This window comes from Mesoplodon bidens, assembly GCF_964165515.1.
Source record: "Mesoplodon bidens genome assembly, chromosome: 18".
Classification (NCBI taxonomy): Eukaryota; Metazoa; Chordata; class Mammalia; order Artiodactyla; family Ziphiidae; genus Mesoplodon; species Mesoplodon bidens.
Window position 1 is genome coordinate 46532330 of NC_138175.1, and position 16058 is coordinate 46548387.

General features: G+C 39.4%; 1 protein-coding gene across 5 annotated transcripts in view; it reads right to left on the reverse strand.

The window, feature by feature from the left end:
* Positions 1-16058, reverse strand: part of LOC308605610 (uncharacterized protein) — a 34067-nt gene that overhangs the window by 3629 nt on the left and 14380 nt on the right. For 3 of the 5 annotated variants that reach the window (XM_081215819.1, XM_081215818.1, XM_081215820.1), the window contains one exon: positions 14058-16011. The exons of 1 other annotated variant lie outside the window; for it this stretch is intronic. In XM_081215819.1, the coding sequence (XP_081071945.1) occupies positions 14482-15933 (1452 nt within the window). In that variant the 5' untranslated portion in view covers positions 15934-16011 and the 3' untranslated portion in view covers positions 14058-14481. Of the gene's footprint in view, positions 1-5001; positions 5126-14057; positions 16012-16058 lie in introns of those variants that run through there. One more of the 5 variants, XR_014013718.1, reaches the window with a different exon arrangement.

A 16058-nucleotide genomic window follows, 5' to 3' on the forward strand; every position in this document is an offset into this window, starting at 1 on the left:
GCTCCCAGGCCTAATCCTCTGCCCTTGGAGCCTCCCTCCTGCCATGCCGAGCTCAAGCTCTGCCCCTACACCCCCAAACCAACAAAAAAACCAACAAAAAAAGATGGACCTACTATCCCCAGTTTTCTTTAACGTTTACTGGAAATTATAGACACTGAAGTGAGACTGTGACAAAAACTAAAAGAAAAAGAAAAAAAAGCAAAAGGTCTAACCATTTAAAAGCAAGAAAAAACTGACAAGACAGTTATCTGCAGGGAAACAAATTATGGAAGTTTTCTAAAAGTTAATAAGATCAAAAATCGACAGACATATAAAAGAGAAAAAAAGTTTTAATTGCATTTATCTTTTGAAAATTTTCCTGCTTATTTTTGGAATGAATGACTAGGTGTGAGATAACTGATTAATGAGTAAAATTCATTTGTCATTTCCTAGATATGGCCAAATTCCTCTCATATAAAGTTGTACATTCACTCAAGTAACATTTTAATTTTAGTGCCTATTTCCCCACAGCTTCTCAACTACAGTACATCAGCAAACTCTGGGATATTTGCCAGTCTGATAGGTCTCTCAGTGTGGTTTTAGTTAGCTTTTTTTCTGTAAGGAGCAAGGCTGAACATCTCCTTATGTGCTTTTGTGGATCTGCATTTGTTTTTTCACATTCAAATCTAAGACTCATCTGGAATTTAGTCTGATATATCAATAAAGTGAAAGGGTAACACACAGAATGGAAGAAAATATTTGCAAGTCATGTATATCTGATAAGGGATTAATATCCAGAGAACATAAAGCACTCTTACAACTCCACAACAAAAGCCCAAACAACTCAACTTTAAAATGTGCAAAGGACCTGAGAATATTTTGGCAGTTCCTCAAAAAGTTAAACATTGAGTTACCATATGACTCAGCAATTTCATTCCTAGGTATATACTCAAGGGAATTGAAAACATGTACAATTGACCCTTCAACATGTGTTTGAATTGCACAGGTCCACTTATATGTCAGTTTTTTCCAATAGTAAATTACTACAGTAGTACACAGTCCATGGTTGGTTGAACCCATGGATGCTGAGGAACTGAGGGTAGGGATGGCTGACTATAAATTATACTTGGATTAACCCCCACTTTGTTCAAGGGGCAACTGTAATCATACAGAAACTTGTTCATGAATGTTCACAGCATCATTATTTGTAATAGCCCAAGTGTGGAAATAATACAATGTCTGTCAACTGATGAATGGATAAACCATGATGGAATTTATTTAGCCATAAAAAGGAAGTAGTGATACATGCTACAGTATGTGAACCTCAAGACATTATGTGAAAGGGCCAGTCACAAAGACCACATATTGCATTATGCCATTTACACTGGCAGCCTATAGATACAGAAAGTAGACTACTGGTTGCCCAGGGCTGGGGAGAGAGGGAGAAAAAAGGGGAGTGACAATTAATGGGTACAAGGTTTCTTTGGGGGAGGAAGAAAATGTTCTAAAATTAGATTACGGTGATGGTAGCACACAACTCTGTAAATACAATTAATAGCCATCTAACTGTATACCTTAAAAGGGTACACTTTATTATATATAAATTATAGCTCTAATAAAGCTATTTTTAAATATAAAGCTGTTTTTTTAAAAAAAATGTATACTTGTCATTTTACCATTCTTTGAACTTTTCTGGAGGTTTGAAATATTCAAAAGATAAAAGTTGGAAAACAAACCATAAAAGTATACTTTTAACCAAATATAGATCAAAAGATGTTTTTTTAATTAAGAGTACACATTACTCATGAGGATGTAGTAAAATTTCTCTCTTATTTATGCTAATTGTATTCACTGTTTATGATTCCATTCTATCATACAGGTTTAAATACTATCCATACACCCATGCCTTTCATATTTTCTCTCCAGCCTGTACTCATTTGAAAAACCAGAAAAATAAATCCAAACAACTCATTAACTTTTATATTTGGATATCTAACAATCACCTCAAACCTAGCATGTCCAAAACCAAACTCTTAATTTAACCGTATCTTTAAGTTAACTCAATTCTTCAACTAGTCAAGCCAGAAAACTTGGAGTCATTCTCAACTCTTCTCTTTCTCTTACAACCAACAACCAAAGTATCAGCAAAATCAGCAAATTTCTGGCTCTACTATCCAACCACTTTTCATCACTTAAATTGTTAATACATTGCTCACCTGGACGCTGATTCTTTGGCTTCCCTGCTTCCACCTTGCACCTCCAATATTTTCATTACCCAGCAGCTAGGGTAAGCCTTTTAAAGTATGAGTCAGTAATTAAGACCTTTTATATATGTCACATTTTAGTCACAGTAAGAACATCATCATGATTCAAAAGCCATTACATAATCTGACCCATTCCAAAATCCACAGCTCTGATCACATTTCATATATTTTTTCCCTTCCCTCTCTGAGCCATACTGGCCACCTTGCTGTTCCTCAAACATAGTAATTCTGTTCCTGCTTCATGACGTTTGTACCTACTATGCCTTTTTTGCCTGAAATTCCCTCTTCCCAGATAACCACATGGATTGCACTATGTAATACATGTTAGTTGAATGAACGAACATACCTGTCTGGTTCTCCTCCTTCACTCCTATCTCTCCCTGCCTACACATGCCCTTTAACCCCAGTTCTCTATACAGAGGTGACTATAATCATCCCAATGCTCCAACCATTACATTTCTGTGGGCTACAATGGACTGAACTTTTGTGTCCCTCCAAAATATATATTTTGAAATTCTAACCCCTAAGGTGATAGTATTAGGAGGTGTGGCTTTCAGGAGGTGATCAGGTCATGAGGGCAGAGCCTTCATGAATGAGATTAGTGCCCTTATATAAAAGACCCCAGAGAGATTCCCCCTTCTTCCATGTGAGATTACAATGAGGATATGATAGAATATGAGGAAGTCCATCAGATACTGAACCTTCTGGTGCCTTGATCTTGAATTTCCCAGCCTCCAGAGCTAAGAGAAATCAATTTTTGTTGTTTATAAGCCACCAAGTCTCTGGTATTTTGTTATAGCCACCCAGATGGATTAAGACAGGGGCTTTCCACTCTTCCATCTTTAGCTCTTTCTTTTGGGTACCCTACTGAACTCCTCCTGTAGTTGATTCTACTTTAAAAAAAATATATTTATGGACTTGTTCCTAGGTTCCCTAGTCTATAAATTTCTTTTTTTATTTTAATTTTTAAGGGTTTTTTTATTGATGTATAGTTGCTGTACAATATTATATAAGTTACAGGTGTACAATATGATGACTCATAATTTTTTAAAATTTTATTTACTCTTGGCTGCGTTGGGTCTTCGTTGCTGCATGCAGGCTTTCTCTAATTGCGGCGAGCGGGGGCTATTTCTTGTTGCGGTGCGTGGGCTTCTCATTGCAGTGGCTTCTCTTGTTGTGGAGCACAGGCTCTAGGCATGCAGGCTTCAGTAGTTGTGGTGCACAGGCTCGGTAGTTGTGGCTCATGGGCTCTCGAGCGCAGGCTCAGTAGTTGTGGCACATGGGCTTTGTTGCTCTGCGGCATGTGGGATCTTCCCAGACCAGGGCTCGAACCTGTGTCCCTTGCATTGGCAGGCGGATTCTTAACCACTGCACCACCAGGGAAGCCCCATAATTTTTAAAGGCTATACTCCATTTATATTTATTATAATATATTGGCTATATTCCCCATGCTGTACAATATATCCTTGTAGCTTATTTTATACCTACTAGTTTGTACCTCTTATTCCATATAAATTTCTTTATATATATATATATATATATACATATATATTTTTTTATACCCACTAGTTTGTACCTCTTATTCCATATAAATTTATATATATGTAAATTTATTTATTTTTGGCTGCGCCGGGTCTTCGTTGCTGCTTGCGGGCTTTCTCTAGTTGCGGCGAGTGGGGGCTACTCTTCGTTGCGGTGCGTGGGCTTCTCATTACAGTGGCTTCTCTTTGTTGTGGAGCGTGGGCTCTAGGCGCGTGGGCTTCAGTAGTTGTGGCATTCGGGCTCAGTAGTTGTGGTGCATGGGCTTAGTTGCTCCACGGCATGTGGGATCTTCCCAGACCAGGGTTTGAACCCATGTCTCCTGCATTGGCAGGTGGATTCCTAACCACTGTGCCAACAGGGAAGTCCTATAAGTTTCTTAATAGCTTAAAAATCTTATCATCTTTTCATCATCTAGTAAATATCTTGTACCAATTATAAAATCAGTAATGATTGGAAGAATAAATGAATAAATGAGTAAAATAATGAACAGGAAAACCGGTTCAGGGAAGAAACATCTCAGAAATTTTAAGAAAGTGACACTTACACAAATCTAAATGCACAAGAAAAGTAACTGTGTAAGAATGGTCTTCAAAGTAAAGGTAGAAATTTGTTACTGAAGAGGAACAGGGGTTGTACTTCCCACTTTGAAATGGGAAGGAAGCAAGAGAAGAGAAGTATGGACAGTGAGAGGTAGAGGTAGAGGTAAGGAAGTTTGACAGTTTGGTGTAGAGGTCTTACTTTTCTCTACAGGTTTGGACTATTAATGGAAACTTCCCAGAAAACATCTCAGAGTTGTTTCCTCCATGAGCAGCTAGGTTACATCCTTCAATGCCCTCTCCTTGCCTGACCATCCCTCACTTCCCTGGAAGCAAGTCCCTTGCCACCTCTCTGCCAACCATCCAGGGCTCTTCCCCTTGCTCCAATAAGGATACCACATCTGGCTTAGGAATGGAGAGTCCTGCTCCCAAAAGAAATGGTACACAGTTTTGCTATGGGAGGCTTAGAATTCAAAATCAAAGAAGAGAGGTCACTATTTAGAGAAGATGGAGCCTCAACCCCAACGGAGCTACACATTTTCAACTCTACAAAGCTCAAGCCTTTTCCTTGGGAACAGGGAAAAGAAATGTACAGGATTTGAAAGGAGCAGAGAAATTCTCAATTGGAGAAGGAAATATTCCAGGGGGAAAACTGAATTTTTAGATACAGGTATGCTTACCAACTGAGACCAGGTTGTTATAGTTTTCCAAAATCACATTTCTGTACAAATCCCTCTGATCAGAATCCAGGCATTCCCACTCATGAGAAAAGTCTATAGACACATCCTTGAATAACACTAATCCCTGAAACAATAGATCCATGTATGAAGGATATAATAAAAGCAAATGCTTTTAAGATGGGAGGAGAGAAGTAAAAGGTAAAATACAGGTGATAAAGAAAGTGTTTATAGGAAGTGACACATAGAACAAATAGGCTGGGTCTGGAGGCCTGGAAGTCAGTATGATTTAATTTATGTCCTCAAAAAATCCCATTTCCTGAAGATAGATCAAACTATCTGTTCACAGTAGGATGTTTCCAGTATCCAACCATGTTTGGGACGTACAAAGTCTAGCTAAGTGGAGTTTCTCTATTATGTGAAATAGTAAAGTTATCATCTAGTCTAGTAATGCCTGGTATATAATCAATTGTCAATAAACAGTAGTTCCCTCCACCTACTCTTTACTCATTTAGCTCTAAGGAGAAAAAGTGACCAACTCTACAAAATATCTAAGAATAAAATTTGAGAATAAAAGTGATAAAGAGAAGATCCTTAAAAAAAGTTAAGACAGAAAAAACAGGTCATATATAAAGTATCAGGAATCAGAAATGCAATGGACTTCTAAACATCACTGTTGGAATCAAGAAAACATAAAGATATGTCTAGAGGGGAGTTTCTCAACCTTGGCAATGTCGACATTTGGGGCTGGATAATTCCTTGTTGCAGGGTTGGGGCTGTTCTATGCATTGTTTGTTGATATACAGCACCAACTCTGACCTCTACTAGATGCCAGTGTTACTCCCCTCTCCCAGATATGACATTCTAACACACAGGGAAGCCAAGGGATGACTACTAAACTTGATTATTCCACAAAGAGTAAAATAAGAATAACTGGAAACACTACAGGGATAAATACCAAAGGCAGTTAGCCAAGTCTTTGGACAGGAACTAGGTGATATGGCAAGACCATGCTACTTTAATTAGAAGCATCATATTTCTATTTGAATCATTAATACTTAAATTTTGGTATAAGTTCAAAAATCCCTTTTTAAATAAATAGACTCTGCATATAAGTTAAGAATTTTTTCAAGATGCAGGTTCATTCTTATACCACATGGTAACATAAAGGGATTTATTCTTTTTGTGAAAATTCTTTAATAAACACCATTTTTATTGGAAGCATTATTATCCAGCATATGGAATCAACTGACTTAATCTTTCTTCTCATTTTGATCTTTGGCATTAATAAGACCTTTAAGATCTGTCTGTCTGTATGGGCTCTAACAGTAAGGTTCTCAATCAACTTATGTTCTGGGATGATCCAACCTGTAGCCAGCCATCACTAAACTGTAATAAATGTTCCTGGTTCCTGAGTTGCCAGAATCTCCTGGAGGATGAAGATTCACAAAAAGACTTAGGTCAAATGAAGATTGGACCATCAACACCACCCATTTAGCTTTACTAGGAAGCCCCAGTCTGTGGAAATGATCATGACCAGATGTGAGCTTCCACTCAAGTGCTCAGCTTGACCTCATCACATCACTGTCTGTGTAAAACAGGTCTATTTAGCAGAGAATGTCCACATTTTCCTCCCTGTGCACTTCTGCCCCACCAACATTCCTGACCCCAAAGGGAAAAAGGTAATGATTCACAGAAAAAATCGTGAATACGTGACAAGCAGGGGCATCTAGGCAACAGAGCTGAAAGGATGGAATGAAAGGAAATGGTTAGTAGGCCCTGGAAAAGATGCTCCTGCCCAGGAAAGGTCGGGATAAAGAAGGCAAATGCCCATGTGTTTCAGGAAGCAGAGAGGAAGCAGCACCTCACCTGGGTCATGGCTTTCAGTCTTTCAGGAAATGTGCAGACCTCAGGGCTCCTCTTCTGAAAAAGGGCAGAGTCCTGGGAGACTGCAGGGCTGGCAGGGCCACGCCAGCCTCCCAGTTCCCAGAAAAACCCAGTTCAAAAGGCAGTCCTTTACCTTGTTGTCCCACTGTCCACTCTCTCCACTTCACAGACACATTGATAGGAATGGGAGGGAGACTGGACAAATCCTGCCCCTTCCCTAACCCGGGGGCTCCAGTCTCCAGCTGCAACAAAATAATCTCTGGACAGCTGGCCGTGTCTGGAGACACGGATGCAACGTCCTCTTCCCAGCGCCACCTTATTTCTGAGCAAACCAGTGTCTTCGCTACACCTGGGGAGCAGGACTCCGGCGAGACTAGACCTACAGCAGAAAGACTCGCCTCAGTCAAGACCCTGAGCCGGAGATGCGCCCAAATTCCGGCCCCAGATCAAAGTCTACGGGGCGCCGCTGTCCTCAAGGAAGCCATCTCTCCTCGGAGCACAACTGATCAGTCAACCCTGGACGTCGCCACATGTAAATCACCCTCCAGATGTTAAAGGCGCGGCTCGCTGATAACCGAGCCACTCGCTAAGGCCGCGGCGACAAATACACAGAAAGTTTACCGGGTATAAGGTCTCCCAGTCACAAGGCAGTGCTTACGCCCATTCGGGCTTGGCTGGAAGGCACTCCCGCACTGTGAGCCTTGCAGCCCTAAGAGCCGCTCGTCGGTGCGAAGTAGCCACTGGAACCGGCCGACGCCTCAGGAAGCTATGCTAACTAGGCCATCTACAAAGCAGAGCCGACAAAATTGCATCTGCGCCTGCGCACTTGAAGGTTTTTTGCGATGCAGGAACTACAATCCCCAGAACCCTTTGAGCCCATTCATCACCAGCCGCACAGTCCTGCCTGTACCGCCTGTGCCGAAGTCACACTTGACCTCTTTGGTGGACCGGCACTGAGTGGTGGGTGGATATCCAGACTCCCCTGTTGCTACTCAAGAGCTAATATTATTTAGTGCCTGTGCGGTAGAAGTCAGCCAATGCCCTTGGCTCACTCCATCCCATCTGGGAAGTCATTCCTCTATTCAAAAGACTTTGGAACCCAGGCTCAGAAAAGTTTAGTGACAGCCAAAACTAGAAATGGATTACAACCCAAGATTGATTTTTTAATGATTTTAAATTTTTGTCCAGGGTATTGGTTGACTAATTTTTGCCTATGCTAAATAAAATAAAAAATGAAAAGCTATACAAGGAGAAAAAATGAGCACCTTGCATCCTAGTCTCCAGACACCCAGTATTCTCCAAGCAACCAATGCATTCACCACTTTCTTACCACGACAACATGTGTGCGTCAGTTTGTTTATGTGTGTGTCAGTTTGTTTATATGCGTGTGCCTGAGTCCCTTTATACAGGTACATATGATACATTTTAAATATTAGATTGTTATACACACTTAAATATTATTTTGAGTTTTCATATTAATGTATAGATATCTCATTTAATTTGCTATATATTTCCATTAAATAGATATATGATAATTTAACCAATTTGTTACTGTAATTGACCGCCCCACTCCTCCAGTCTTTTGCTATTATATTGGAGCCATAAGTTATATTCTGTGGATATGTCTAGTAACATCTGTTACACAAATTCCTCCACAAATTCTGGAGACATGGGTACCTGCGTTTCAAGTTTTGATAAGTATTTTGCTACTGCCCTTCTTTAGGTTATATCAGTTCAGCTGTCCACCACCAACATGTATAAATTAGATATGTGATTTCCTTATTCTGTCAATCTGATTAGTGGAAATTGCATTTATAAATTTCACATATCTTATTGAGATAGGAGAAAAAATTTCCAAAGGAGTAAACATTTCTTTGCAGTTTCCCTGATATATTTTTTCATACTCACCCATTTTTTGTTAGGTCATTGCTTATATTTTCTCTTAATGATTTGTATTGCCTTGTTTTGTTATTAAGAATGTTTTCTGTTTAAAAAACTTCCAGTTTGGGATTTACATTTTGACTTTCAATAGTTTCAAATACTTTTTCATGTAAAAGTAAACAAATGTATTTTTTCCTACAATGGCTTCATGGTTTTGTGTTAATTTTACATTATTATTTTCTTCCATGCTTTTCTCTAAGATTTTACGGTTTAACCTTTAATCTTACAATTCTTAATCTACATTTTTTTTTTTTTTTTTTTTTTTGCAGTACGCGGGCCTCTCACTGTTGTGGCCTCTCCCGTTGCGGAGCACAGGCTCCGGACGCTCAGGCTCAGCGGCCATGGCTCACGGGCCCAGCCGCTCCGCAGCATGTGGGATCCTCCCGGACCGGAGCACGAACCCGTGTCCCCTGCATCGGCAGGCGGACTCTCAACCACTGCGCCACCAGGGAAGCCCTTAATCTACATTTTTGATCCATTTGCATTTAAATTTGTTTTGAGCTGGGCATTAGGGATCCATTTTTTAAAATAAATTTATTTATATATTTATTTTTTTATGGCTGCATTGGGTCTTCCATGTTGCACTTGGGCTTTCTCTAGTTGCAGCGAGCGGGGGCTACTCTTCGCTCTGGTGCGTCGGCTTCTCATTGCGGTGGATTCTCTTGAAGCAGAGCACAGGCTCTTGGCATGCAGGTCAGTAGTTGTGGCTGCTCGCAAGCTCCAGAACGCGGTCTCAGTAGTTGTGGGGCAGGGGGTTAGTTGCTCCGGGGCATGTGGGATCTTCCCAGACCAGGGCTTGAACCCGCGTCTCCTGCATTGGCAGGCAGATTCTTAACCACTGCACCACCAGGGAAGTACCCCTATTTGTTTTAAAATCTGTCCCATATGCCTGCCCAATTACATAAGGCCATTTAGCGAATGCCCTTTATTTTACAGACATGCCCATATTTTACACAGGTCCTATGAACTGATATTCTCTAATATAACCACAATAAATACTCAGAAAATTTAACAATCACACAATGTTATGATCTAATATATAGTACATATTCAAATTTCTCCCAATGATCCCAACAATTTTAAAGATTTTTAATCCAAGATACAAAGATCATGAACTATTTTAGTTGTCATATCTCATTAGTCTTCTTTGATTTAGAATAGTTCACAGCTTTCTTGTACTTCAGAATCATATTTTTGGTGTCCAGACTGCTTTTCTCCCTCGAAATGTCCTTCTAAGCATTTTTTTAAATGTCCCCATGTCTAACTTCAGGCTAAATATTTTTGACCAGAATACTCCATGGGTGATAGTGTCCTTAATGTGTCACATCAGGAGCCACATAATGTCACTTTCTCCTATTTCTTATGTTAATTTAGTTCCTTAAGCTTGTGGTCAACAGCCCTATGCACTGTAAAGCTATCTTTTCCCCTTTTTATTATTGCATAAACTATGGGGTGATGTTTTCAGACCTTTTGAATAAACATGGATACAAATTTGTCTTATCTTTGTCATATGGCTACTTAAAACATTTGTTGAAAAATCTATAACATATGATATACATATGAAATAATACATCCAAATCCTCAAGATTTATAACAGTTCAAAAGGGTATTAAATGATCCAAAATGCCTCCATTATCACATACTACCTTTCCTATGTGTTTGGATCTATAGCTGGAGTTTTAGTTCTAGTGAAGAGCTACACTCTTAATTAGTGTAGAGTTGTAATATATCTTAATATCTGATAGTTCTAATTATCCAATTTTTATTATTATTTTTCTGAATTTTACTGGTTATTCTGGTCTCTTTATTTTTCTATATAGACTTTAGAATTAGCTTGTATGTTTAAGAAGAACTCTTGGGTGTTTTTAATTGAGTGCATCACATTTATAACCTAAGGATTTGTGAGATCTTAATGATGTTAGTACTGCAATCACAGAACATGTTACACCCTTTCATTTTTTCATCTTCTATTTGCTCTGGAAATTTTTAATTAATTTATTTTTCAGTAATGATCATAGGGCTTCCCTGATGGTGCAGGGAAGCACCACCATGTTCAATCCCCATCTCTCTCCCTTCTTCTGGGACATGTATAATTCAAATGTTGGTATGCTTAATGTTATCCCAAAAATCACATAAATGGGGACTTCCCTGGTGGCGCGGTGGTTAAGAATCCGCATGCCAATGCAGGGGACACGGGTTTGAGCCCTGGTCCGGGAAGGTCCCATATGCCACGGAGCAACTAAGCCCGTGCGCCACAACTACTGAGCCTGCGCTCTAGAGCCTGTGTGCCACAACTACTGAAGCCTGCATGCCACAACTACTGAAGCCTGCGTGCCTAGAGCCCGTGCTCCACAGGAGAAGCCACTGCGATGAGAAGCCTGCACACCATAATGAAGAGTAGCCCCCTCTTGCTGCAACTAGAGAAAGCCTGTGCCCAGCAACGAAGACACAATGCAGCCATAAATAAATAAATAAATAAATATATATATTTTTAAAAAGATCACATAAAGGTTATCATTTTTAAATTTTTCTTTTTCTTTTGCTGTGTGTGTGTTTTTTTAAGCCTACAGCACCCAGTATTTCCAGGCAGTCTCTCATCCAAGTACTAACCAGGCCTGACCCTGCTTAGCTTCCGAGATCAGGCACATTCAGGGTGGTATGGCTGTAGACACTTTTGCTGTTCTGATTGGGTGATTTTCATTAGTCTATCTTCCAGATCCCTTATGCATTCTTCTTTGTCATTTAGTCGCTATTTCTTCCTTCTGGTGTGTTTATTTCAGCTACTTAATTCTTCAATTCTGTTTTTTAAAAATATTTTCAGTTCCTTGTTAAAATTCTCACTGTGTTCATCTATTCTTTTCCCTAATTCAGTTAACATTCTTATTTCCAGTGCTTTGAATTCTTTATCTGGTTAATTATTTGTTTCATTATTTTTTCAGGAGCTTTCTTTTGCTCTTTCAGTTGAGACCAATCCCTCTTTTTTTCTTTTTTTTTTTTTTTGGCTGCGCCACATGGCATGTGGGATCTTAGTTCCCTGACCAGGGATCTAACCCATGACCCCTGCAGTGGAAGCATGGAGTCTTAACCACTGGACTGCCAGGGAAGTCTGACTTTTCATTTTGCTTAACTTTCTCTGCCTCTATAAACTTAGATAAAAGTTACCTATTGCAGTCCTGAAGGGATGTTCTTATGTGGGAGTGTCCCTATACAGACTGCAGGTGCCCAGTGCCTTTGGTGGGAGAGTTGGATTTGTTGTGGACACAATCACATTCTTCCTCAGGGTCTGCTGGCAGCTATCACTTTGGTAGGAGGTGGGGCTGGAGATGGAGGGGCTAGAGCTGGAGCTAGGAGAGGTGGGACTTCTCTGCTCAGTAGCTGTCACTGCCCTATTGGGGGCAGGGTCTGATTCCAAGTTGTTGGAGCAGAAATCCTGAGGGTCAGGCCCAAGCTGGCTCTGTTTTCTTTAGGTGTGTGCTTTCCCCTCTCCCAGCACAGGCCCCTTGCCCCAGGTCGGGGGCGCTGAAGCAAGAGTGGGGGGCCTGCATGGGCGCTCAGCCCGTGTCAGCTATAGACAGAGGTCTGAGCTGTCTCCAGTGTGCTGCCCAGGCAGACACCAGCAGTTGCTTCCCTTGCTCTGTTCAGACGCAGCCCTGAGTGCTGGCAAAGTTTATCTTACTCTTTCCAATGCATTCAAACTTTCTTTTTTTTCCTACTGCTTCAACCGAGTGCTGGAATCTCTCCTCAGGAAACCTGGACTTCTAAAAGGCTCTCCCATCTGTGGGTGTCTGCTCAAATCAGCAGTCTCCAAGTTTACCTTAATTGCAGCCAAGAGGGACTAGGGCTGGTTCACAGACTCCTGCTGGTTCAACAGCCCATACCAAGGACTGTCCACCTATTACTTGATACACAGGTGGTTGAGACTCCTCCCAGGTCCGTTGGTATACAGTGTTGGATCCCACAACACCCACAGAGGCAAGTTGTGGATGTATGCCAAGTTTTAGTTGTTAAAAGGGGATGTGTGTGCAAAATTGATGGGCATCTTATGCCACCATGAGGCTGATGTTATTCTTCAGTGTTCAGATTTTTATGAAGGATCTATCCCATTTTTTAAGTTTTAGAAGCATAAGTTTCATGAGGTATTTTTCCTTCTTACACTTTACAGTCTTTATTTTTCTTTAAGAAGAATTATTCCTTGTTCAATAAGGAATAAATGTTAATCAAACTTTTCCTATATTCACTTACATAGATGTCTTTTTTCCATGATAATGTCTTTGATGTTGAGTAAGGTAGAGATCACAGTTAAAAGTTTTTCCATAAATAACAAAGACTGAGGAGATAACAATGATGATGGCTAAACTAACCAAGTATTAATTATGTGATGGGCACAACTGTAGAATCCCCATAACCAGCCTCTGAAGTACACTAATTAGGCCCACATTGCCATAAACACAACATACATGCATACAAAAGGATCTGGAGGAATAAGTAAGTTGGTTATGTTGGGGAAGTAACTAAGGTCGGGATGTTAGTCAAAGGGAAGTACAATTTTACCTATAATGTATAAATCAGTAAAAGCAGAAGAGAGCCACATATTATCTCTAAAATGAACAACAAATAAATAAAGCAGACACATTCAAAAGGGGCCAACAAGGTAACTCTTTATAATGGCAAAATTTTCATTATTTGACAAAATGGGGGGTTTGATAAAAACAGGTAAATACTTTTAAGCCAATGGAATAGTAACAATATATTCACAGACAAAGAATATTAAAGGCTGGTTATTCACAGACAAAGAATATTAAAGGCTGGTTATAGCATAATCACACTTTCTCTCAAATGCAATGCCAGATGTAATCTTACAGGATTTGCTCCAAAAATCTGACAGTGATTGTCTATGACTGGTAAGATTACAGATAACTGTAGCTATTTTTTTTACTCATATCTACATTTTTATGGAGGAAACTTGTTCTGCAAAAAGAATAGTATAAGTTTCTAAAAGGAAAATAAAACAATCTTCCAAAAGGTACATATCCACAAGATACTAAAGGATATGTAAAAGTAACAGTAACTTAACACAAACAGGGTGACACACAGATACATAGACAGATATGCAAATTTTAAAAACAAAGACTGACCTGATATCAAATCTTTATATGTATAAAAATAAACTTACCATCAAACATACAATAAAAATATATAAAAATAGATATGGTTATTAAATAAATGGTGTTAGTATGAGAAATGGGGGAGGGAGAAAAAGGGTAAATTAGACCCTCAATAATTTAAAATAATTTTAAAATGCATCAGTAATTCTGTATACTTCACAAAAAATTAAGAACATTAAAAAGAAAGTAGCAGGGTTAGCCCCCAAATAAATTTCGATGCTTAAAATAAGCACAATATACAATAAAAAGGTTTTTCAACTTATAATATTTACAAGTATGAATTTTCTGAAAGTAATGAAGGAATGAATTTAGATTAAAATATTCAAATATTTTATTCAGAGTGTTTATTTTCTGTATGAATTTTCTCAGACTGACTAACTGGTAAAGTGTAAGTATATGTACCTTAATTACATTTGTAGGGACTCTCACTAGTATGAATTCTCTTTATTGTATGGTTCCTTAACTACCTAATTCCAATTTATAGAGTTTCTCATTCACAGAGCTTCTTACCAGCATGACTTTTCTTATGTTGCTGAATTTCTGAACCCCTCTCCAAAGCCTTCCCACAGCCCTTACATTCATAAAGTTTCTCACCAGTATGTATTCTCTGATGTTGAGTACGGCTCAAGCCAGTACCAAAAGTCTTCCCACATTCCTTACATTCATAGGGTTTCTGACCAGTGTGTATCCTCTGGTGCCGATTAAGGGCTGAACCACTACTAAAGGACTTTCTACATTTTTTACATTCATAGGGTTTTTCACCTGTGTGAATTAGCTGGTGTTGAATAAGTTTTGAGCCACTACCAAAAGCCTTCCCACATTCCTTACATTCATAGGGTTTCTCACCAGTATGAATTCTCTGATGTTGAGTGAGGTCTGAACCACTACTAAAGGCCTTCCCACATTCTTTACATTCATAGGGTTTCTCACCAGTGTGCATTCTTTGATGCTGAATAAGTTTTGAACCACTTCTAAAGGCTTTCTCACATTCCTTACACTCATAGGGTTTCTCACCAGTGTGAATTCTCTGATGTTGAGTGAGATCCGAGCCACTATTGAAAGCCTTCCCACATTCCTTACATACATAAGGTTTCTCACCGGTGTGAATTCTTTGATGTCGAGTAAGGGCTGATCCAAAACTAAAAGCCTTCCCACATTCGTTACATATATATGGTTTCTCACCAGTATGAATTCTTTGATGCCGCCTAAGAGCTGAACCACTACTAAAGGCCATTCCACATGCTTTACATTCATAAGGTTTCTCACCAGTATGAATTCTTCGATGCTGAGTAAGGTTTGAACCACTGCCAAAGGCTTTCCCACAATCCTTACATTCATAAGGTTTCTCACCTGTGTGAATTCTCTGATGCCGAGTAAGGGCTGATTCAAAACTAAAGGACTTCCCACATTCCTTACACTCATAAGGCTTTTCACCACTGTGAATTATCTGATGTCGAATAAGGCCTGATCCAAAACTAAAGGCTTTCCCGCACTCCTTACATTCATATGGTTTCTCACCAGTGTGAATTCGCTGATGGTGAGTAAGGTTTGAGCCACTACCAAAGGCCTTCCCACATTCATTACATTCATAAGGTTTTTCACCAGTATGAATTCTTTGATGGTAAGCAAGGTTTGCACCACTACCAAAGGCCTTGCCACATTCTTTACATTCATAAGGTTTCTCACCAGTATGAATTCGCTGATGTCGAATAAGGACTGATACAAAACTAAAATCCTTCCCACATTCCTTACATTCAAGGAGTTTCTCATCAGTATGAATTCTCTGATGCTGGATATTGAAAGTGGGTATGTCTTCAGGAGTAAATATCATTTGACTGAAATGTCCTTCCTGAGATTCCTGTTTTCTCTCAAACTGGCTTTTACATTCCCAATCACCTCTGAAACTTGAACACTCAATGCTGTTTTCTATAAGTCTTTCCATTATCTCCCATCAGGATGATTCTATTCCATAAATATCCTTTTTCAGAAATAATTCTTGGTCTCAACCTTGATTCACAGTCTGAAAGAAAATATAAAAACATTCACTTTTTTTGTGTTCTGGGAGAA